This window comes from Fringilla coelebs (genome assembly GCF_963513975.1).
Source record: "Fringilla coelebs genome assembly, chromosome: 4".
In the NCBI taxonomy this organism is placed as follows: Eukaryota; Metazoa; Chordata; class Aves; order Passeriformes; family Fringillidae; genus Fringilla; species Fringilla coelebs.
Window position 1 is genome coordinate 47,347,034 of NC_140032.1, and position 21,813 is coordinate 47,368,846.

Consider the following 21,813-nt stretch of genomic DNA (forward strand, 5'->3'; position numbering starts at 1 on the left):
GGAGGACACTGGGTTTTCCCCCAAAAAATCCTGATCTGTTATTTGCAGCTTTCCCTATGGCGTTCATCAGAAGAGTCTCTTTAAACACAACAATCCATTTATTCTCACAGAGTAAAAAAATGCTTTAGAACTATTATCCTTGTTTTAGAGGCACAGGACAGGTCCATCTTTCCAAACACATCCATGCAACCTGAGGCAGCCCGGGGTTGGCTCCCCAGTGATGCTGTGCAGCAGTGGGATGCGCAGGACACCAGCGATAACTCTGCAGAGCCAGGGCTAATCATCACATCTCTGCTCTGGCCTTGCTCACCCCACGTCCTGAAGGAGGAGGATTTACTTGCTTCAGAAGGAATTTGGGAATTCAGCCTATATATTCAACTTGCACATAAATCACGGGTGTTATCTAAACGGGGCGGCGAACGCAGACCCGGGGAACACGCATAATTCAGTCACATTGCCTTGAAAAGGCACCGAGAAGGCTCGATTGGAGAAATTTTAAAACCTAACATTCTTTGTTGTGCTTTGCAGCGCTGAGGGAGCAGCGAGAGGCGGGTGCCCATCCCCGCCGGCCCGGGGCGGGCAGGCTGTGCCGGGCGGCAGCGGGGCCCCGGGGATTCCCGTGGCGCAGCCCGGCTGCGGCAGCCCCGCTCCGGGAGAAGCGCCGCTGTCCCTCGGCAGCGCGGTGCCCGCCGGGGAGCCGCGGGGAGCAGCGTGGGCTGCCGCAAAGGGCGCCTGGCCCCCGGGCACCCACTCCTCGGGGGACCACCCTCGACATCGCTTCCAAGGGGGAGAAAAAACCGCGGAGGGTTTGCCTGGAAAGACTCCCTTGGAAGCTCGGAACGGGCCTCGCAGGCGGGAGAAGGGGGTGTTTGCCGCTGGTTGCCCAGCGTTTCTCAGGCAGTACGAGGGAGTTTTGCCCCGCGGCCGCGCGGCCCCGGCCCGGCCGCGCTCCTGGACGGCTGTCGGGCGGCTCTTCCCGGCGGAGCCCGCTTGGCTCCACAGCCCGGCGGCTTTAAACAAAAGGCTTGGTCTGCTGGTTCGTTGGTTGTTTTTTGTTCTTTTTTTTTCTTTTCAGAAAACAACTGCAACCCCCTTTTCCGATAATATTTTTCCCTCCTCCCTCCCGCCGATCCCCCCACCACTGTGTGCTCCCCCTGCTCCCCCTTGCCTCTGACTGGCAGGCGTCCAGAACGGAGGAATTTCCCCCCCCCCTCCCCCCCAACCTTTTCTATTATTTATTTATTTATTTATTTTATTTCACTTTATTTCCACTGCACATTTCGGCTCCAGCTCCCCAAACTCTTTGATCTCCCCCGCTGTCTCCTTACCCGGAAGAAAACCCCGGCTCTCTCAGCTGGGAGCTCGGCGCACACGTGGGCGCCCTGGCGCGCCTCCATGCTCCTGCCAAATTTAGTCACACAAAGAGCTCGGGGGGGGAGCCGGGGGGGGATGAAAGGGGCCGCCGGCGGGACATCAAAGGCGCCGCCGCCCCGCCCCACTCCCGCCCTTCCCTATATAGGGGCGCCGCCGGCGGACGCCGCTTCGCACGCGAGAGCGTCCTGTGTCCCCCCGGCCCGCTTACTGCGCCCGGAGGGGTCGGCATCGGCACCCTGGGTCTCCCCTCTCAGCCCCCCTGAAGCTCCACGGGCTCGTCCCGCCGCCCCGAGCGCTGGAGCCCAGCCCGCCCCGGGGCCGGTTTGCCCTCCCCGGTCGCGCCCCCCACCCCGCCCTAAGCCCGGGCAAGCCGGGCTGGCCGTCGGGAGTGCTCGAGGTGCGGGTCCCTTCAATGCTGAAAATGCAAAAAAAAAAAACCAACAGACAAAAACTCCTCAACTCGCTCTGAAACGCTAAAACCCACTCAAACGAGCAAAAAAAACCCCCAGCAAAACCTGTCCAAAATTAAACAACAAAGCAAGCAAGTAAACAAACAAAAACAAAAAATAAAACCCGGGGAAAATACAAACTCACGCTTAAAGCAAAAGTGAAAAAAAGAAGATACACCTAAAGCGCAAAAATCACCCCCACAAAAGTACCAAGCGGCGCGGTAGCCGCTGCGGAGCCGGGCTCCGGGCACGGCGGCGGGCGCGCTCCCGGTGGCCCGGGGAGGGCGGCGGGTCCCGCCGGGGGCGAGAGCGGGGCCACCGTGGGGCGCACCCGTACCCCGGGCCTTGCCCCCCGGTTCCGGCCGTGCCCCAAGGACTGCGAGTAAAGCGACAGCTTTGTGTTGTCTCCAGTCAAATCTGACGTTGGAGTTGACGTTTCCTGAGTTTATCTTTTTGTCGTAAATCATTACGGTTTTCACACACACATTCCCCCGCCCCGGTCCCGCCGCCCCCACCCCGGCCCTTTTTTGCCTTCAAAATCTTTCCACCGAAAAACCGATCCGGGAAAGACTCCAGCCCACGTAAAGGCACGGCAGAGGGGAGGGGGGAGGCTGCTTTTCCAGAGGGACACGGTAATGAAACGGAGGAGTGGCCGCGCTGCCGGCTCCTCCGGCGAGGTCCCTGCCTGCTCCCGGGCCGCGCCGCCCCGTCCCGTCGGGCGAGCGGGTTCCAACACTCAGCCTCTCAGCGAAGGTCTTTTTTTCAGAACGGGAGCGTCCCGGGGCAGCTTTGCCCGGCCCGGGTGTCCGGTGCCCGCCGAGCGCCAGGAAAGGGAAGAGGGGCGGGAGGGATGCGGAGATGTGCATCTCCGCTCAGGAACCATCCCCGAGCCGCCTGTCGTTTTCCAAACAACCGCTTCCCCATGGCCTCTCTGCAGCCGTCTCCGGCAGAGAGGGGGGTCTCCCTGCATCTGGGGAGCAGTGCACAATTAAGCCCTTTTCCAGAAGTTACATTTCTAATTTCTTCCTTTCTCGATCATTTATTTCACGCACTTGTTCGACTTGGCAAGTCCGCCCCCCGTTTCCCGCTACCTTGCTCCCTTTCTCGGGGTTTGGAGGGTCTAATTTCTCAGCTGGATTTTAATTACCCGTTCGAGGACGATTACGCAGAGCCGCGGGCGGCGGCGTGGGCAGCCGGGCTCAGCCCGCCCGTGTCCCGGCCGGCAGTGCCGCCGTGCCGAACCCAGCATCTGCCGAAAACGGATTGAGCATCCACATGTTCCCGTTCCTCCGGCTCCCGGCGCTTGAAGGTTTAGCAACCTGACGGGGCATGTGCAAAGCACAAAGCGCACTTTTCCGATGCCAAAACACTGGGAAGTTGTTTCCTGCAAAATGTGCGCCCATCGTGTTCGCAAAATAAAAGTTGCGGATCCTGACGTTCCCCAAGCGCAGCGCCTGCTTTTGTCTGGATGATTTTTTTTACGGCACCCGTGCCCTGTCGCCGGGTGATGCCGGAACAGCCGGGAGCTAACGGGGCAGCGCGGTGCTGGAGGAACGGGACAGGGTGGAGGGATGAATCTCCGTTACTGCTCTGGCTCCATTTACCGCTCTGACACCGGGACGAGCTCACCCCGGCGGGTTTCTCCCCGTCTCTCGGGGGCTACCACTCGTTTCTGCCGGGCACTTGCTGGATTCAATGGGGATGTCTTAATTCTGCCCTTCGTCCGATGCGGGCGCGGGCAAGCCTGGTCAACCCCTCGCACACTTCCCACACCGGAGCAACGCCATGTGGCGATGGGGAAGGCTCAACAAAGCAGCCCTAAAAAGCAGGTCTGTCCGCCCTTCCCGGGGATGCAGCTAGTGCCCGTGCCCTCCTCGGCGGGCTCTTGGCTGGGAAGGGAGAGGAGCGGCATTGCCCCGGCGCACCCACCGCGACGCGGACACGCACACACACGCGTACACGTGTGCGTGTAGGTACACACACGGACACAGAGGCTACTCCGCGCAGACAGAGCAAAGTTTGCCCGGGGGCAGCCCCGCACCCGCTCCCTCCCGCCCTCTCCTCCCTCCCCGCTGGCGCTGGCCCCAGCCCCCTCCTCTCCTCTCCCCGCCCCCGCCGCTCGGCCCTCCCGGCCCGGACACGGTGTCAGTCACGCCGGCGGTTCCTTTCATCTCCGCCGCCCCCGCCCCGCCCCGACGGCGCAGGGAGGGAGGGCGGGAGCGATGCCGAAGTTGCGCTGCCGCCGCCGCCCCGCGCCCCACCGCCGCCCCCCGTGGGGCGCCGCGCCCGCCGGCTGCGGCAGGAGGCCCCGCGCCGGGCGCTGAGCGCGGAGGCGGCCGGGGGCGCCGTGCCGGCAACTTTTTCCCCTGCCCGCGGGCGCGGAGGGAAGCGGGGGGGGTTACCTCCCCGCCCGCTCCATCCCTCCCCTCCTGCTCTCCCTCCCTCCCGGGGCTGTTTCTTCCTCGGCCCCCCGCCCCTCGCGGTGCCGCCGAGCCGAGCCCAGCCGTGCCCGGAGCCGCGGACGAAGCGGCGGACAAAGGCCCGGTGGGTGCGCGGCACGGGCAGCGCCGGCCCCTTCCCCCGGGACGCCCCCTCCCCCTGCCCGCCTCCCCCGAGCCATTTTAACTCGGTCCCGCCGGGGTGGTGGCAACTTCACTAGGAGGTGAAACGCGGGCGGGCTCCGCTCCCCTTCGCGTCTCCTCGCCCCCGGGGTGAGCCCGGGTCCCGCGGGGGATGGAGGGGGGTCGGGTCTCCTGGGGGGCGGTCCCTGGCGCGGTCGGGACACGGGCGAGCCTATTTCGATCTATTCCGGCCGTGCGGCGCGTCGGGGCGCGGGTCCCCGGGACGTCCGTGTTGTACGGAAGACGGGGTACCTCGGCCCCGAGGGGGCGGGCGGGCGGGCGGGGGTCTTCGGCTGCCGAGAGCAACCCCGAGGAGTTCACGGGATTTTTCCTTCTTCTCTCCTCCTTCTCCTCCTCTCTCCTCCTCCTCCGCCCTCCTCCTCCTCCTCCCCCCGCTGCTCCGCCCGCTCCCCTTCCCGCGGCGGGCCGGCGGCCGCAGCAGACGCCGCGCTGCCGTGAGGATGCCGCAGCTGCCGGGGGCCGGGGGCGGCGGGGGGGACCCGGAGCTCTGCGCCACCGACGAGATGATCCCCTTCAAGGACGAGGGGGACCCCCAGAAAGAGAAGATCTTCGCCGAGATCAGCCACCCCGAGGAGGAGGGCGACCTGGCCGACATCAAGTCCTCCCTCGTCAACGAGTCCGAGATCGCCCCCGGCGCCAACGGGCACGAGGTGCGCGGCCGCGGGGGCTCCGCGGGGCAGCGCGGACGGAGGGGGCGCGGGGTGCCGGCGGGCTCCGGCCGCCGCCGCGGGGAGGGAGCTTCGGAGGGGCACCGGGGGAAAATTTCCCATAGGAAAAGAGATCGTTCTACCCCAAATCCTGTCTCCAGAGGTGCGCCGGGCAGAGCTCCTTCCGCCCTTCGGCCCGGGACGAGAAAGTTGCCGCGAGTTCCCCGACGGTGCGGTGGTATTAGACCTCAAGCAGCCATGAAATTTCCTCAGTAAAATCAGCGGGGTCGGAGCGTTAGCTGTAAACTCTTTAAGGGATTTGCATAAAACTGTTTGGGAAGAAATTCCCGACTCTAAAATAACTTCAGGGCGAGCGGGGAACCTGCGTTTTAAAAAATTTTGGTTTAATTTTTTTTATTTTCTTTTTTTTTTTTTCTAAAGATGTGCTAAGGAGGGCAACCTGATTTTCATTATTATTTTTGGTATCTTTTTACCAAGAGCGTTTTGACCGCCAGAGCGCCAAATATTTTCCTGAAATGATCCACTTTCATTAAAGGCAGGGTGTTTCTGGTAGAAATGCTTTACAAAGCCCTCTAGTTATTCACGTTGTCATAAAACAATAGTTTACACAAATGTTTCTGGAACAGTTGCCTTCCAAGCGACTTAGGAGGAAAAAGAAAGATGTTAATCTTCTGCTCTAAAATCCTCTCTTCCTTCAAGAAACTGTAGCGGTGTGTTTGATAAACGAGCATCCATACAATGACTTTTCTTCTTTTTCTTCTTTTCTGACGGTGGATTCCTGGTGGTCAGGTTTCCAGGCAGACTCAAGCACAGGATTCCTACCATGATAAAGGCAGAGAACACCCCGAGGAAGGTGAGACTTGCACGGTCCCGTCTTGCAGTGTTGTCCCTCTGTGACCCGCCACACAGTCCTCAAACTGGAACTTGGTTTCTTTTGGAAAACATAAATTTAATGTCTTTTGGGGGGGAGGGATGCCAAAGCGTTTTCAAAGAACATGCAGTGCGTTTATCTTGAGTGACCAAATGGTATTCCAGTTGTTTAGAAACTGATAAGTAGGCCAAATGGATCTTCACTGAAGAAGTAACTATTTTTAGGATATCACCTTAAATCTATTTCTTCACTCATACATTGTACAGTTGTGTTCAGAAACCCTCTGCTTTTCCCCGTAGCCAAAGTCTGTCACTTAAATCTCCTTTTTCAAATCTAAGTATGAGCAGATCTCCTGCATTTTTTAATGTCTCAAATGGTTAATTTTGATTTAGGAGGACAGAGGAAGTAGCAGAATTCATCAAATATCATTTAGGAAGCTGGACACACATGCAAAGAGTGTGTGCTGTGAAGGGTGGGAGATTATGTTTAAAATCAAAAGCTTATCGTCACAAGTTAAACCAGATTATAAATTCCCTATAAAGACAGACAGAGTTCAGTCCTGGTACTTTCCAGGACTCTGTGGCCATCTTCCTCCAAATTTGTAACTAAACAGCCCAAAAGCAGTGATGTCCATGCTCATAGCATTTGGGCAGTGAGGGGGAGGTGTTCAGCTCTGGGTACTTTTCAGCTCTGCATCTTCTCAAAACCTCACTTCCAAGTAGTATCCTTGTCAGTGGGACCACAGGTGGAGACCTGTGCGCCCTGTTTGCAGGACCTGGACCCAAACACTTTTTTTTCCCTACCAAATAGCCTCCCTTACTGGGCTTCCCTTGTGACTGTAGTACCATGTGTGCTTAACAGCCTCCCTCCCAAATTGTTAGGATCTCCTTCCAAGCCACCCCCTGCCCTTTAATTGTTCCCAATGAGCATAGTCAGAATGAATTGTTCACTGCACACACTGTCTCAGCAAGAGAAGGAAATTATTATATCTAGTTATCACAGCCTTGTCCTCTCTTTCCTAACAATGATGTTGGAAACCCATACTGGCAATAATTCTGAGTTGACAAATTCTAGAGGCATGTATAAAATTGGGGAAAACTGCTACTTGAGAAATGTGATGTCATTGCTGATGTGTCTACTTTGATTTCAATGAGTACTAGCAAAATTATTTCTTTTGAGGTGATTCTGTATTTTAAACATAAACTCCTCACTGAGAATACTCGCTCCTTTAAGAATTTCCTCTTCCTAAAAAAAAATAATGTTTTTACAAATTGCTTCGTATCATTTTCTGTCAGCAGTAATTTCCATGAGTAAGGAAACATTTGCACGAAGAACATTTTTATATATGCACAGTACCTGTTTGAGTGCTCTAACTCATGAGAAATGCATACATGGGGAATAATGTAATCATTGTTTCATCTTCCCTAGGAAAGCATCCAGACAATGGCTTATACAGCAAGGGACCATCATACTCTGGTTATTCTGGGTATATCATGATGCCAAATATGAATAACGACCCATACATGCCTAATGGATCTCTGTCGCCACCCATCCCCAGAACAGTGAGTTATCTCTTCCAAAGGCTGGTTTTGGCAAGCTGGGTTTCCTCCTGTTTGGTCTGCAGAGCCTGTTTATAACAGAGTCTTTTGGGTAGCTTCAGTAACAATGAAGGTTGAGCTTCTGCTGTTCAGAGCCTCTTTCCAGAGGAGTTTGAGAGCTCTTAGAGGTGTTGGTCGTGATCACAGTGGAAGAGCTGAGATTAATGTCTGTGAACAGGGCTGGGGGCTTTGGGGGGGGAGCTCTGGTTTACTGCTGTAGGATAATGTATGGCAGAATGATGTAAATGCTGTCTTTGTAGTGACTGGGACAGATGTGAATTTTCTGGCTTTAACTCTTCGTTATTTAGGAGGAAAATTAAGGGCTAGAAGCAGAACTGCTAAAGTTACATGACAGTAAGATGAGAAGATTGGATTTTTTTTTTTTTTTGCGCTTCAGATGTGGCGTTGCTCTTTGCTGATTGATATTTATTTCCACCATCAGTTGGTCTGCGTGAAGGCTTTATCTATCTGGCAGCATTGCTTTGAAACATACTCTGTATCTTCAGCCAGAAATTGTGAAATGGTCGTTTAGGAATTAATATCAACCATGGTGCAGTAGTTACAGCTTTCCCTTACCTTGTGGCGAGCACTGATCCTTCCAGGTTGGTCCCTCTGTTTCCATTGGTGTAGATTCATGTTTAATGGATTTAAATGTACTTTTAATTCTGGGTAGCCAATCCCCATTTATTTTTGTAAGCCTCTTGGTATACATATAGAGCTATGGAGAGGCAGTGTTAAAATGAGCTGTGGAAATTATATTAGTAGAACCTGAGTGGAGCAGGAAACAATTTGCTTGTAGGCATCGTGCTGGAAAAATGCCGCTGCCGTTGTGCGTGCTGTGAGAGGAGGAGTTGGATGCTGTTACTTCCCTGTGATAAAGCAGTTTTTCCTCTTGCTGGCTCCTAGATTTTTTTCTTGACCGTCTCTCTCTTGGCATTGTTTTGCTCTTTGACGTTCTTGATTTTTATTCGGGACTGTGGCATTCGACTTCAAAAACAAAAAGAAGGGGGCCTGATCTGTACTGGTAATTTGACAGCAGCAAAACATGTCAAATTAGTGTATATTTGGAGTCAGAGTGACAGGGTGCTTTGGCACTGCAAAACACACAGATCTGCATTTGAAAGATGCAAAACCTCATGCAATATATTGCTTTCTATAGCTGTGGGGTTTTTTTGTGTATAAATTCCAGTTCAGAGGCTTACAGCCATTTAGGGTGAAGCATGATGATCACAGTCTGTTGATATTTGTTGTTGTAAACGTTGTTCTACATAAAACTTCCTTTTGGATGTATCATAGGGAAAAGCATGCAGCTTTTCAAGAGGGCATTGAGACTCAAACCTACCCTTTGGAGGACTAGGAAACTTCAGACTTTTTTTTCTTACCCCCTCTTTGTTTTGTTACCTTCCTAAGGAAGTCCTGAGTGCTGGTGCGTGGCTTAGAACAACAAAATCCAATTTAATTATTCGCTGAGGATTTTCTCCATATAGGCATGCCGTGGGGCTGCCACTCTGTACAGATCTGGCATCAATGCCCTCAGAATATCATCTTGGGGAGGCTCTTGAGGAACTGCCCTTTGTGGGTGTGGTGGAGGGGAGGAAGGGGGGAAAACGCGTCTTGTTTTTAATCGTAAAGCTGCCTGCTGAACATCTGAGGGGCTAATTTAGTTCAGTGCTTCTCTTGCATGTTACAGCAGCACCACTGTTTCAATAAAACAGTGCTGTTGCAGGGCTGCAGTGTTGACATAAGCCCGGAGTTCTTTCAGTTCAACCACAAGGCTACACGCTTGAGTTATTAAATAATTTTTTTGTTTAATTGAACTGTAATCTTTGCTAGGCTCCTTGCTGACAGTCGGGTTTTAATGCGCGCAAGATCAAAACGCGGCATCCAGGAGGTGACACGCTCGCTCTCCCCGTGGCTTCCCGCGGCTCCGGCGCCGCGCCGCGCTCACCTCCGCGGGGTCCCGGCCGCTGCCCTCCGGCTTTGCTCTGCCTCCCCTTTCCAGGGCAAGCGGCAGCTGAGATCAGCAAGCGCTGGAGGCAGGGGTCTCCCCTGGGGTGTCGGTAGTCCCCAGCCATTTGTGCCTGGTGTGTACCTGCGCCCTGCTATTTGCATGACAAAGACGCTTCTTGTTGATGCATCTGTTGCCTGGAGGTGTTAGCCAGGATTAAAAAGGCGCCCTGGGGCGCTGAATCTTTTTTTCCACCTTGGAAGGACCTGCTGACTGCAAACTGCCCCGGGGATGCGCCCCTGGGGAACGGCGTCCAGACACAGGGCAAGGACCATCTATGAGAAGGGAGAGCAAAGCTTTCCTGGAAAGGGAGAAAAGTTACTTTCATCCCCATATGTAGAGGGGGGGGAAAGCCTTTCCTCTTTTTAAAAAAGGCGAATCCTTTAAAAGCTTGCTTTGTAAAATTAAAAGTACAAATCTATAGTCAGACACAACTTGCCTAATAAACCATAATAAAAAAAATGGAAGTCCAATTTCAGTGCAGCTTTTGGAAGGGAGAGGGTGTTTGAGAAGGATTCAAAATCTTCTAAAATCTGTTGTTGTTAGAGAGGTTTTTTCTTCCCCATTCTCCCCTCCATTTTTTTTTTTTTTTAATTTTCTTATTTTACTGGCAACTGATTTGCTATTTCCAAGTTGTATTAGTAGGAGCAGGAGAGTGTTAATTGCAAGTTCAGGTAGGATTTGTGTTCTTATCAGATGGGTGGGTGAGTGGAGAAGCAGCGGTGGGTTGGGGTGGCTGCAGGAGAAGTGGCAGGTGAGGGTGCCAAACCGCAGGAACACCTGGTGAATGTGCATCCTGTGTGCTGAGATAGCTCTCGGTGGTTTCTGAGCCTCGCAGGGGTACTGAAGATGGGAGGTGGAAACAGCTGTTTGTTTTCTAACGTGTGGGGTTTTTTCCCTTTGGTTAACAAGACTAGTTTTGGGGTGGCAAAGCTTTCTTGACTGTTTGATGGGAACGTGGGAACAGAGGAAGTCCCTGAAGAAGGATCATTTCTTTTAAATTCATCCAGAAGATAATTGTGGATTTATTTCTCATTCCCCATGAGTTAAACTTCCTATGGAAAGATAGGGGATTTCTGCAACCTACTTTTGTCTGTGTTCTTGGGGTCTGGGTTTCTTTCTTCCTGCCTCTCTGTAGCAGCTGGATGTGTTAAATAGGTCGGAGGATACAATGTATAAACATTTTATGGCAACTTGCACAATGCAGGGCATCTGAAAATGACAAGGAATTCTTCCTAGAGAGTTGGATTGCTAGGAAAAATGCAGGACTAGCCCGAATTTTGGATATTCCTTGTGTGTTTTTGTGTAGCAGGGGGCATGGAGTTAGTTCCCATCTTGAAGAGCTGATGTCCCAGGAGATTCAGAGGATAATATGGGCAGAAGGAAGGATGAGGGTAGAAATAGCAAAAATGAGAGGCTATGGAGCCTCAGTGAGAGGGTTTTGTTTCCTTAGCTGCGTCTTCTGTTCCTCTGAAAGCGGGCTGATTCACTTGCTTGTGGGGAAATTTTGGAGCCGCAAGGGGAATGTATGGGAGCTGCAGAAGGACACAAACCTGATTTTTCATTGTATTGTCTTTTCCTGAGAATTTGCTTCTTCTCACTATGCAGTTGTAGGGAATTGCTGGGAGCTGTGGCCAGCTGAAACCTCCCTGTCCCGCTGGAAATAGGCTTTCACAGCGCACAAGTTGTGGCTCGGCTCCTGCTCCCATATCACCCACCAGAAACCTTTGCTCTGACTCCCAAGCTGACATTGGAGCAGGATGCTCTGGGGCTTTAGGCAGCTGTGCTCCTGTCACAGATATCTCTCTTCCCTCCACAACCCCAGGCCCATGAGGAAATGGGCAGCTGAGGGGCTCCACAAGCCAGAGCTGCTTGTCCAACACCGGAGCTCTGCAGCTCCACCCCACACAGCGCACTGTTCGCAGTGCAGCTGAATGATGCCAATTAACTCCTTAAATAACTTTGAAATCAAGCACACAGGAGCACCGAGCTTCCTGGCTGTAGGGAAGCAGAACTTGATGGAGTGTATTAGCATTTGCCCAGGGAGGAATTTTAGCATTATTTTCTGAGGAGCTCAGTGAGTGCCAAATGGCAGCACTGGGGAAGAACAGGAATCTGCTCAGCCCTAATGGTGGCATCTCATTGCTACAAACGTGTCTCTCAGCTGCTCTGACTCAAGCAATCACAGCTGATCAGTCTAAGTCAGTCAGTCAGGCCACTGTGAAACATAAACCCAAGCCATGAATGGTCATGGGAAGAGTTTTGGTGGTGTTTTCTGTTTCTCACTTAATAAGATGAATCCTCCATTTGGAGGGGCAGAGGAAGTTACCACACTGGCTCTGGGTTGTCCTTGTCTGAAGTTTGGTCTGGTTGCTCCTGATCAGAGCTTCAGACAGAGCCTTAGGTATATATTTCATTGTTACCATGATCTTTGGCACATTGTGGTGAGGAGAACACCTTTTCAGCTTTTGCTGCCTCCTCCTTGTCATATTGATGCAATTAACAAATCTATGTAGTTGTGGATGGGTAAGGGAAAAACAAAATGTTCTCCTGATATGTCAGTGCAGAGGTAGTAATTGTGTGTGTGTGTGGCTTGAGCAGAGGCATTATCAAAAACCCCACCCATTGCAAATCATCAAAGTTGGAGCTTTTGTATAGCAATACGTGTGTGTGTTTATGTCCTAAATATCCCTTTTTTTTCTGCACATCTAGGAGCTGATTCAATAGAAACTTTAAATGGTAGAGCTGCTGCTTACTTTTTAAAGTGGTTTAAGCAAAATGTCATTCCTGTCTCTTTTCCAACTTAATCCCAGCCCAGAAAAAATGTTAATAAGAATAGCTTGTTATGGGCTGCAAGTGCCAAGGAGGATATGGCTCAAGAAGAAAGCCTGAAGCTCCACAGGTTCAGGCATCAAAAGAGGAAAAGGCTTTTTCCAGATAGTTGCAGTACTGCATGCCTGCAGGCATTGAAAAGCCTGGGTACCGCAGGCCTGGCTTCTCTTGAGTACTTAACTTCTGTTTATAGTTAGCAAAAATGCCTCCTGATATGGGAAGGAAATAACCCACACAAAAGCATTTTACTGCTGCTTAATATTTCTGAAGTCCTATCAGAAGCATGTGGGTTTTTTCTTTTTTGCTAGTAGTAAAACACCGTGTCTCTCAGGAAGACAAAGAGACAAACGCGCAAGAGTCCGTTTTAATACGGACACTGAACTTTCTGTGTGTCTGTCCTGCTGTGATCTCCTGTGCTGCTCTCACGTGGATGGACCCTGATCCAGTGTCTGTCTGGTTCAAGGGAAACACTGCTGGGGGCCAGGCAGTCTGTCCTTGACCTGCTCAAGTCAGGTTGTCCTCAGCTTGTGTCCTTCCTGCTGCTGCAGGGAAGCCACGTGTGTGATGCTTCAACTGTGCAGATATGTCTCCCATTTACCCCAAACTGCCCTATCCAGGGCAGCAGACATTTTTCTCTGAGCTGGTTTTGGTTGTAAGACATGTTTGGGGTGAGGACAGTTCTCATCTGGCTCTTGGGTTTGGTCCCTTTCTGCAGGACACTGGCATGCTGCTCCTGCCCCAGCACTTGGGGATTAGTGTCTCTGTTGCTCCAGCCCTTCATAAGCATTATATTCACTTAAGAAAATTGCACTCAGAATAACTTAATCTAGCAACCCAGTGGCTTCTCTTTGAGACTTGGATCTTGTGGATATGTTTATTTTGTTTGGGATTCCCACTTCAAAGGAATCTGTCCTCTCAGCAAGAAAGTGATTGAGCACTTAAATAAAAATGTATTCATTGAATCTTTGGGATTGAGCTAAAAGTGCAATTGGGAGTTAACATGTACACCAACTGTGCTAATCAGTCAGGGATTGCTTGCTCTCCTAAAGGGGAAGAAAAGGGGCCTGAACTGCCCAAGGAAAAATGGCCAGCCTTCCATGGCTTCTGGTAGTGGTGTTGCTTGCTGGGGCTGCAGATGGAAGATGAAGGAACTGGAATATCTTCACCTGTGATCTTCAAAGTTACCAGATCCCTTGTGTAGAAGAGCATTTTAATGGAGCTGAAAGGTCAACTCAATGATTGTTTATTTTCTTTAAATGGCTGTGGATATAGGTAAGGTTGAGGCATAAAATCAATGGGATGAGCTTAGTCAGCAAAAACTACAAGTGTAAAGTTACAGGGCTTCGATTGAATATTTATAAAATGGGCAGCTCAACTTAAAAAGTGAGTATAGTGCTGTCACCAGCTGTAACACATAAACCAGAGAATTGCTTTGGCTAGGAATTAAGCAAGCCAGAGAGCAGTTAATTCCCAAAAGCATCTGTCTATCCAAGCACTTTCAGTTCTCCAGCCCTGTACTTCAAACAGTGCCGCATGAGTCAGCGGGCAGGTCTGCTTCACCCGGACCAGGGCAGGGGAGGGAGTCCCTTGGGAGCATGGGACTTCATGCAAGTGCTTGCCAAGGAGCAGGGTACATGGGCATGTGTTCGTGGTGCGAGGCAGCCCTGGTAATGCTGCTTCAGCAAAGGGCAGCAGAAAGCTGCTTGTGTGACCTTTTTTTTTTTTCCTTTCCCCTCCTTGCTTTCTGAGCGGGGAAGCTTTAAAATAGTTTGAAACAGGCTGGTGCTGCACGTCCAGCACAGCGCCAGGCTCTGCACATAACCAGCAGGGCTGCTCTGAGAAACCTGGAAATTGTGTGAGCTGCAATGAACCTTACAGTGTCAGCACAAGGAGCGAGATTGCACAGAATTGCGAGGCATGATGCTGAAATCCTGTGGATACTGATGACAGCTCAGCTTCACGTTAGCTGACTTGAATGGAGGTGTGGATGGGGTTGCAGTCATTATCCAAAGAAAACCGGTTTGGAAATTGTTTGATTCATGATGTGTGTTCAAAAAACAGGGGAAGGGATCATTGGACTTTGGTTGGGCAGTTCTTTTGGCTCAGAGGTGGAGAGCAATGAGCTCTGAAATGCTATCCCTGTAGGCTCTACATTTCTGAGTAGGCATCCTAGTGACACCGGCTGCTCAGAGCTCTCTCTCTGTAACTGGTCACTTAGCTATGCTATAAGGCTCTATTTCTTCAATTTTCTGCCTTTTTCTGTGTTTCGAGACTGCCTCAGAGGTTTATCTTTGTGACCGTCTGTTGTCTCTCCACAGTTCTGGCGTATCTTTTTGCCTTGATCTTTCTTCATCCCTATCAAGTCTTGCATTGGCAAGCTTTGTCTAGCATGAAAAAAGTACAATGTGGAGGTGATGATTAAAGGTGTCAGCACTTGTCAAACACAGACCACGGTCTGGAAGAAGGCCCTTTGCCTGCCGATGTGCTAAAACGCAGATAAACTGTGTCCAGCGATGCAAATGTGTTTACTTTGTTTAAATGCCACAATCCAGTGACGTGTTGCGGGTCTCTCCTTTCTGAAGTTTGAGTGCTGCTGTACTGGGTTCAGGAAGCTGCAGTTATGTGTGGTCATTGTGTTTTTCCTCACTCTTTTTTATTTTGCTCCCTGCCAGTCCTGTATTTCCTTCATTGCAGTTTTGTATCATTCCCTTGTGCCCTCACAGTGAGCGAGGTTCTTGCCACCTATCTGTGTTCTGTCCCATGCTGCAAAATTCCATTGCATATCTTCTTCAATTAGTTTTTACAGGCTGGCTTCATTCTCACATCTGTGCTCTCTCCTCCATTTAGGCTTTGTGGCAGCTTGTTCCATCGTTGTGGTCTGATCAACAGCACTTTTGTATCTTAAACTGAAGAAACACTTGTGTACAAAAAAGTTATGCCGAAGCAGGAGAATAGCTGGGCTTGACCCAGTGCAGGGATCCCTCCAAACTCGGGGAGGCTGATTTCTCCCCTGAACATCTGGATGCAAATTAGGCCCTGCCAAGTGTGAAAACTGTCCTTACGTTCACATCCAGGTCCTTGTTTTCCAAACACAAATGTACGTGCAGGTTCAGCTTCTCGGGGAACTTTTGGGAGCGGGGCGGGAGCTCACAGGTGAGCGAGGGTCAGGTGTGGGAGCCCAGGGTGATGGGGCAGACCCAGGTCCCCTCCAGCCTGCTGGAGATCAACACGGGAAGGAGCAGTGAGCTCACCCAGCTGGAACTGGGAGAGCCAGTGAGGATCTTGAGGAAAGAACCCGTGCATCGAACATACTGGAATACATTTTTGAAAACTCGAACGATTAAAATAGTCTACCCCCTTAGAATGCCCTTTATTTGGCTGCCCTCTGACAGTAGCATGCTGGGCCGTATTTTGGTCTGGTTTTTACTGCCCGATTACCTCCTGCAGACAAGTAAAATTCATCTTGAAAAAGTAAGTTTCAAATGAACATGTTGGATTTGAAAAAATTGTTACTCAAACCCTTCTCTCTCGCACTTCATTTTGTGTCTTAAATGCTCTTGTTATAGGAAGAAAAGGAAGCTGTGGTGGATTTAAAGGCAAAAGAAAAGAAAGAAAACTTTAAAAAGCTTAGCTCTTAAGTGTGTGGATTTCTCAGGTTTTGTTGAGACTTTTTTTCCCTATCTCAGTTATTTTGAGGATATTTCTAAGATAATAGTGCAGCGATCCTGTTTTAGATGTAAATCTTCAGAAGGAAGGATTGGAATAGGAGAACCACAAGAAAATGCTAATTTATTAGGTGACTCCCCAGACAGTTTGACAGCAATATTGCAAACACTTTTTTTTTTTACAACTGGCAAATATAATCTTCTTATCAGAGTGACCTGTAAGAGGATGACTTCATACTTTGTAATAAGGAAATATTAAGAGACTGTAGAAGAGCTGGTCAAAACACTGTCCTGAAACATATTTTAGTTCAAGGGTGCTTCCTAAACAACTTGTGTAGGGAGCTTTCCCTCTTTCTTTGACACTTTAAATCCTTCCTTTTGTTGCTTTTCCTTTCCAAGGGTATGTGTGTAAGTGAGAATAATGCAGGCTAATGGGGCAGAACAATAAATGTTCAGTAGGGAAACGTGGTTGAATCAAAGCCAGTTCAGAAACCCCTGTGTTTGGGGCACAGGCAGACTTCCTAGGAGAAGGAGATCTCAGCAGTGGGTTCGTGAAGCTTGTCTTCCAGGACTCCAAGTGAATAGAGTCAGATAGCTACACAGTAGTGCTTACTGCACAAAAATACCCTCCTCTATTATATGAATCTCTCTGGCCAGCATCTAGTGGACAAATTATTTTTTCAGGTTCAGTCAGCAGAAGAGCCTACAGGTGTGAGTTTCATTTTTCTTCTGGAGGTGGCCTGTCGCAGCCCAGGAGCCCATAGCTGATGTTGGCCTCTCTTGTGTTACCTGTGCTTCCTCTCTCTCCTCTGCTGGGTTCTGCAAGGAGGGGTTGGCTGGTTAAGCCAGTGGCTGAGATTTGATCCTAGGAGGTTAAGCCAGGACTGGCAGAGGTGCCTGTGGTAACATAAGTGCCGCTGGTAAGTTATAGCTATTTTGGGGCTGGAGGAAGAGCTTGTGCCTGTGCAATTAAGCATGAAATAGGTAAATTCTGTGTATAATTGCCCAACCTAGAGTGTAGCGTGAGGACGTGACCCGTGGAAATTGCGGTGCGTCAGTGACTGCCGGCAGATTCCTGGGAAGTATCCCTGGTGCCCACGCTGGCACTGGGGTTATGTGTGTGTTTGTGGGTGTGGATGTCCTCTGCTTCCCCCCACTCCGCTCCCAAAAGCAAAGGCACAGTCCGGGAGGAGACTTCTGCAAATGAGGGCCCGAAAAAACAACATTTGTTTGGAGCCTTAGTGGAAGGTGATGGCAGAGGTGGGAATAAAATCCGTATTTCCTGAGTTCGCTTTGGGAATTCACCTGAAGGACAGCTCACTTCCAAACATATGTTTCTAAGGTTGGTTTTGGTTTTAGGTTTTTTAATGAAAGCAAATGAGAAGTCTGAGAAAGTAACAACTGAGATGTGTGTGGTGGATGGAGGGAAAATAAGATGATTGAAGCCAGTGCAGATAGGAAGAAAGTTTGTGTTCGTGCTGGCTGTGGCTGTGTTTCGTACCCAGCCTTTGAATGGAGGAGCAAACAATCTACTGAAGTTTCTAAATAAAAGCAAGAAGGGGCCTAAGAAAATTAGGTTTTGTCAAAAAACAGACTTTATTTTTTCTCATTTCCCCTCCCTGCCACACAATAGCACCCATATCTTCCCACTTGGTTTTCTGTTTGCTCTCTCCCCTGCAGGGGAGCAGGCTGTTTGTCCTCAGCATCATTATTTTCATCCCCCACTTTTGTCTCCCTCCCTGTCAGAAGTTCAGTGCAAACACAATTAGATAACGAGCGCGGTGCGCACCCTCTCCTGGGAACCCGCCATCGATTCACAGCCCTTGCACACAATGTGCTGGGAATGACCAGCCTGGCTTTCTCTGTCGGCTGCCCTGGCACCGGCCTGGTGGGACTTTTGTCGTTTACTGTAGGGATGGGAAGACCTCCGAGCAGCTTTTTGGGATGGCATCTGGGCAGCAATGGCATCTGTCTTCTCTTCCAGCTGTGGTGGGCACCCACCAAGGCCTCAGAGATGTCCGTGCCCTGTGCCTCGGCAGCCTCTGCTGGGAAGAATGGTTGGCAAGGAGGTGCCGGCTCATTTGCAGCTGGAAGTTTTAAACTTTTTCCTGGGCATCCTGAAGTATCTTCTATTTTAATACACTACAGTGCAGCCAGGCTGTGTTCGCTGGAGCACAGCTTCCTAGCTGTGCTTCCTAAGCGGTGTGCCGGGGTGCCATTGCCCTGCCAGGGTTGGCCGGGTCATCTGTGGCTTTTACTTTTGTTTCTTCACACCTCCCTAGCCACAGCTGATACACTGTGGCCACAGCTGGCGGCTGCAGGGTCCCCAGCACCGCAGCCGCGCTTAGAACTCAGTTTGCTGTGGTCCTGCAGGTGGTCACCTTGAAGGGATTTCAGTTCCCGGTTTCAGGAGCGGGTGAGGTTGGTTGTCAGGGTCGCTGGCTCTCTCTAATGTGGTTACCAAAGGATCCTGCATGAGGAGAAGCTGTGCCTCTGCCGGGGCATGGAATGCTGCCTGTGCAGGTTTGGAGTGGACTGCACGGGGTGAAAACCTGGCAGACAGCCTTCAGGTGCCTCTTTTGGGCTAAATAGTGTCTCTTGAATTTCACTGAATAGCTACAAAACAGGAGCAAGCTTTCGAGAAAAAGTATCAAGTAGCAAGTGAATCCTCAGTAAACGAGCACAAAAGTCCCCGGAAGGGAAAAATTAGCAGTAATTACAGTAAAACATACTTTTTCATCATAGTAATGGTTCGATGTTGAAAGGTAGGGTTGCAGCATCATGTAAAAGTTATTTTTCTGCTGTGTCTTCATAGTGGTGAGTGTTTTGGAGACCTTTGCAATGCTATGCATGTTGCTTGCTCAGTTTTTGGAGGCTGGCATTTGTTTCCAGATACTTGAGACTCCTTGTGGGATAGGCAGAAGTTGATTTAGCTGTCCTGCAGTTAATGGCAGCAGATCCCTCTGTTTACAGTGACAGCTTCAGCTCCCTGTATCTTTCCACTCTTTCCTCTGTGTTGCTTTATGAGCATCTCTCTGCTTATCAGAATGAACACCAGAGCCACAAAGAATTAGTCCTGATTTTAAAAAGCAGGCTGTGCAGAGGAAGCAGTAAATTTGTTAGGGATGGCAGGAGAGGAGAGGGAGGAAAAACTCCAAAACCTTGGATTACAACAGAAAAGACTTCTGTTTTGATTCTGAAAAAATGATAAGCTTTCACATCTTGGAAAAGAGCTTGCTACGTTTGACTACGTTCAGCCTCAGTATAGTTAGTGTGTTAAGGAACAGTCAAAGTGAAAATGAGACAGTTTCCCAGCCTTCAAATGACAGGGACATAAGCTCTGTGTCCATAGGGAGGGAGGCCAGATCCCTTTGCTGTTGTCTTTGAGTCAGGGTTTTAATGACTACAGGGAGGAAAGGAGTGTTAGTACAACAGCACAAAAACGATACAGCTAAGAGGAAATTATTTTTATTGCTAATACATGGGTGCTCGTAATGTTTAATTCTTTACAGCTTATGCTTTATTTGCACATTCTTCCTTCCTCAGCACTCCACACACTGTAGCGGCAGGACCGTGTTTCAAAATTACTGCTCTTAAAGGATCCTATTCAGTGGTTTTACCGTGAATAAAAATATTTGTCAAAGTTGCCCTGGTGCTCAGACTGGGCAGCACATGCACACAGAGTGGTTCAGCTGCTGTGCCCTCCTGGGCTCTTGCTTTTTACATCCTCCTTATCCTCCCTCCTTTCTGCTGATAGTTTTTTAAAGTTTGCTGGAAATATTTTTTCAGGGTAATGTAGATGTACATTTAATTAAAATTCAGGACAGTCCTGTCTTGATAGAAATTTACTTTTGTTTTCACCAGCAAAGCCAGATCAGGAGAGAGGAGAAGTGTGGGAGCATTTGATGCCCCTAAAAAACATATTGTGGCAAGAGTAGTTTTAATGCAGCCCAAGAATTGTCTGTATGACTGGAGGAGAGGGAGGCTTAAATAAAGCATTGCAGTATTTTATACTTTCAGGTCATTATTTATCTTTTTAGATAATTAATGGAGATACAGTGTTTGCCATGTGCTGTGTGTCTGGTTTAAGGTAAGTGAACAACTGTCAGTTTGCTACAAGGAGCTGCAGAGGGGAGACAACAGCCTGGGCATCTGCATTATTTTCCCTTGCATCAGGTGCTAAAAGTCACTAAACGTTCTGTGAGTCACAATATTTTTTCCCAATTTGACTCGCTTGCCCAATCGTATTTTTACTTCAGCCTTTAGGCTTGAAAAAGCATGTGCATAATCAGTTCATTTTGTGTGGTCTAGGCTATAAAAATGCCCCCTCTGTTCTTTCCATATGAAAAACGTGTTTTTAATTTTGGGGAACTTATATAATTTTCTGTGCTTTCTTTTGTATCTCAGATTAAAAACAAATGCTCCCTTCCCCTAACTTTGCATGTTCCAATTATGGAGTTGTGAAAATAAGTCATCCTTCAGCTTTTGTTACTTTAAAACAGCTATCGGTGATGTCAGAGTCAATACTAAAAGCATTAAGAATGCTGGCAGAATGTAATGCAGCTGCAATCCAACATGATGTTGGAAATGGGGTTGAGAGCATAAAGGCTTTCCATATTCCCAGGGCGCACAACTGCTCGCGGCCTTGGCTTTGATCTCTTCAAAGGCTGCTGCCTCCTCCTAGATGGAGAGACTTGGCTGCCACTCGCTCGCATTGAAAAAAGGCAGAGGTCTCTATTCAGGCAGAAATCAATCACTGTGCAGAAACAATTATGTGTAATTCAACCATCATGAAAACAGGGTGAGATTATGGGTTTGTTACCTGAGTGACTGCGTGGAGATGGGGAGCAGCGGACGCGGGAGTCCTGCTGACATGCCACATCTTGATGACAATTATAGACACATGAATGATGTGGCGGGCGGGGGCGGCAAGATGACAAATGCTGGTCACGCTGTCCAGCAGAGCAGAAAATGAGGTTACAATTGGGAGATAATGTTTGCATATGTAACCATATTTCAGCAAGCTGGGCAACTTCAGGGAATAGCAGAGACTGGCGATCGTAAACAAAGTCCGTGTGTGCCATGGCTATCGGCTTTCCAGGATACAGAAATGTGCATGTGCAGTGAGAAACCCCTGTGCCATGTCCTGAGGAGCTGCTTGTTTAAAACAGCCCGGAGGCATTTTTTTCCGGGGGGGTGGGGGGAGGGAAGAATTGCCTGGGAAAAAGAGAAATCTCCAGAGTTTGGCCCTCAGAAGGCAGAGGAAGCGAGCAAAAGTCCGTCTCGGTGGCTCGTGTCTCGGGACGGTATGATATTAACATGGCAATGAGCGATGGCTGTTTACCGGCGGCACTGAGGAGGGAGCGCGGCTCTGTCTCCTGCCCTCCCCTCCCAGCGGGGATCTTCGCTGGCCTCATGGCAGCGCATCGCTGAGCGAGAGCGTTTCTACATTTGCATGGTAACATTTTGGCTGCAATAGGCTGTTGGTAGTGTGACGTGATGCTCCAAATATCTTCTGATGGATAATGGCCTCCTTCAATTAAGAACTTTTTTTTTTTTCTTCCCCTGAGTGGTAAGCGCTAGCTGTCGGTCTTTAAAAAGGGAACTGGCATGTGCAGTATCTGCCATGAGAATATTTATTTAAAGTATTATTGCTTATAAAGTCTCAAAATAGTTTTCCTCCCCAAAAGGCAAAATAAAACACAG

The 21,813-nt window shown here is 49.8% G+C and overlaps 1 protein-coding gene across 5 annotated transcripts in view; it reads left to right on the forward strand.

The window, feature by feature from the left end:
• Positions 1 to 4,905: 4,905 nt before the first annotated feature.
• LEF1 (lymphoid enhancer binding factor 1) overlaps positions 4,906 to 21,813 on the forward strand; it is a gene marked incomplete at both ends in the record, with an annotated part of 70,178 nt that continues 53,270 nt past the window's right edge. For all 5 annotated transcript variants that reach the window (XM_084204918.1, XM_084204920.1, XM_084204919.1 and 2 more), the window contains 3 exons: positions 4,906 to 5,115; positions 5,923 to 5,986; positions 7,433 to 7,566. In XM_084204918.1, coding sequence (XP_084061044.1) covers positions 4,906 to 5,115; positions 5,923 to 5,986; positions 7,433 to 7,566 — 408 coding nt within the window. The remainder of the gene's footprint in view (positions 5,116 to 5,922; positions 5,987 to 7,432; positions 7,567 to 21,813) is intronic.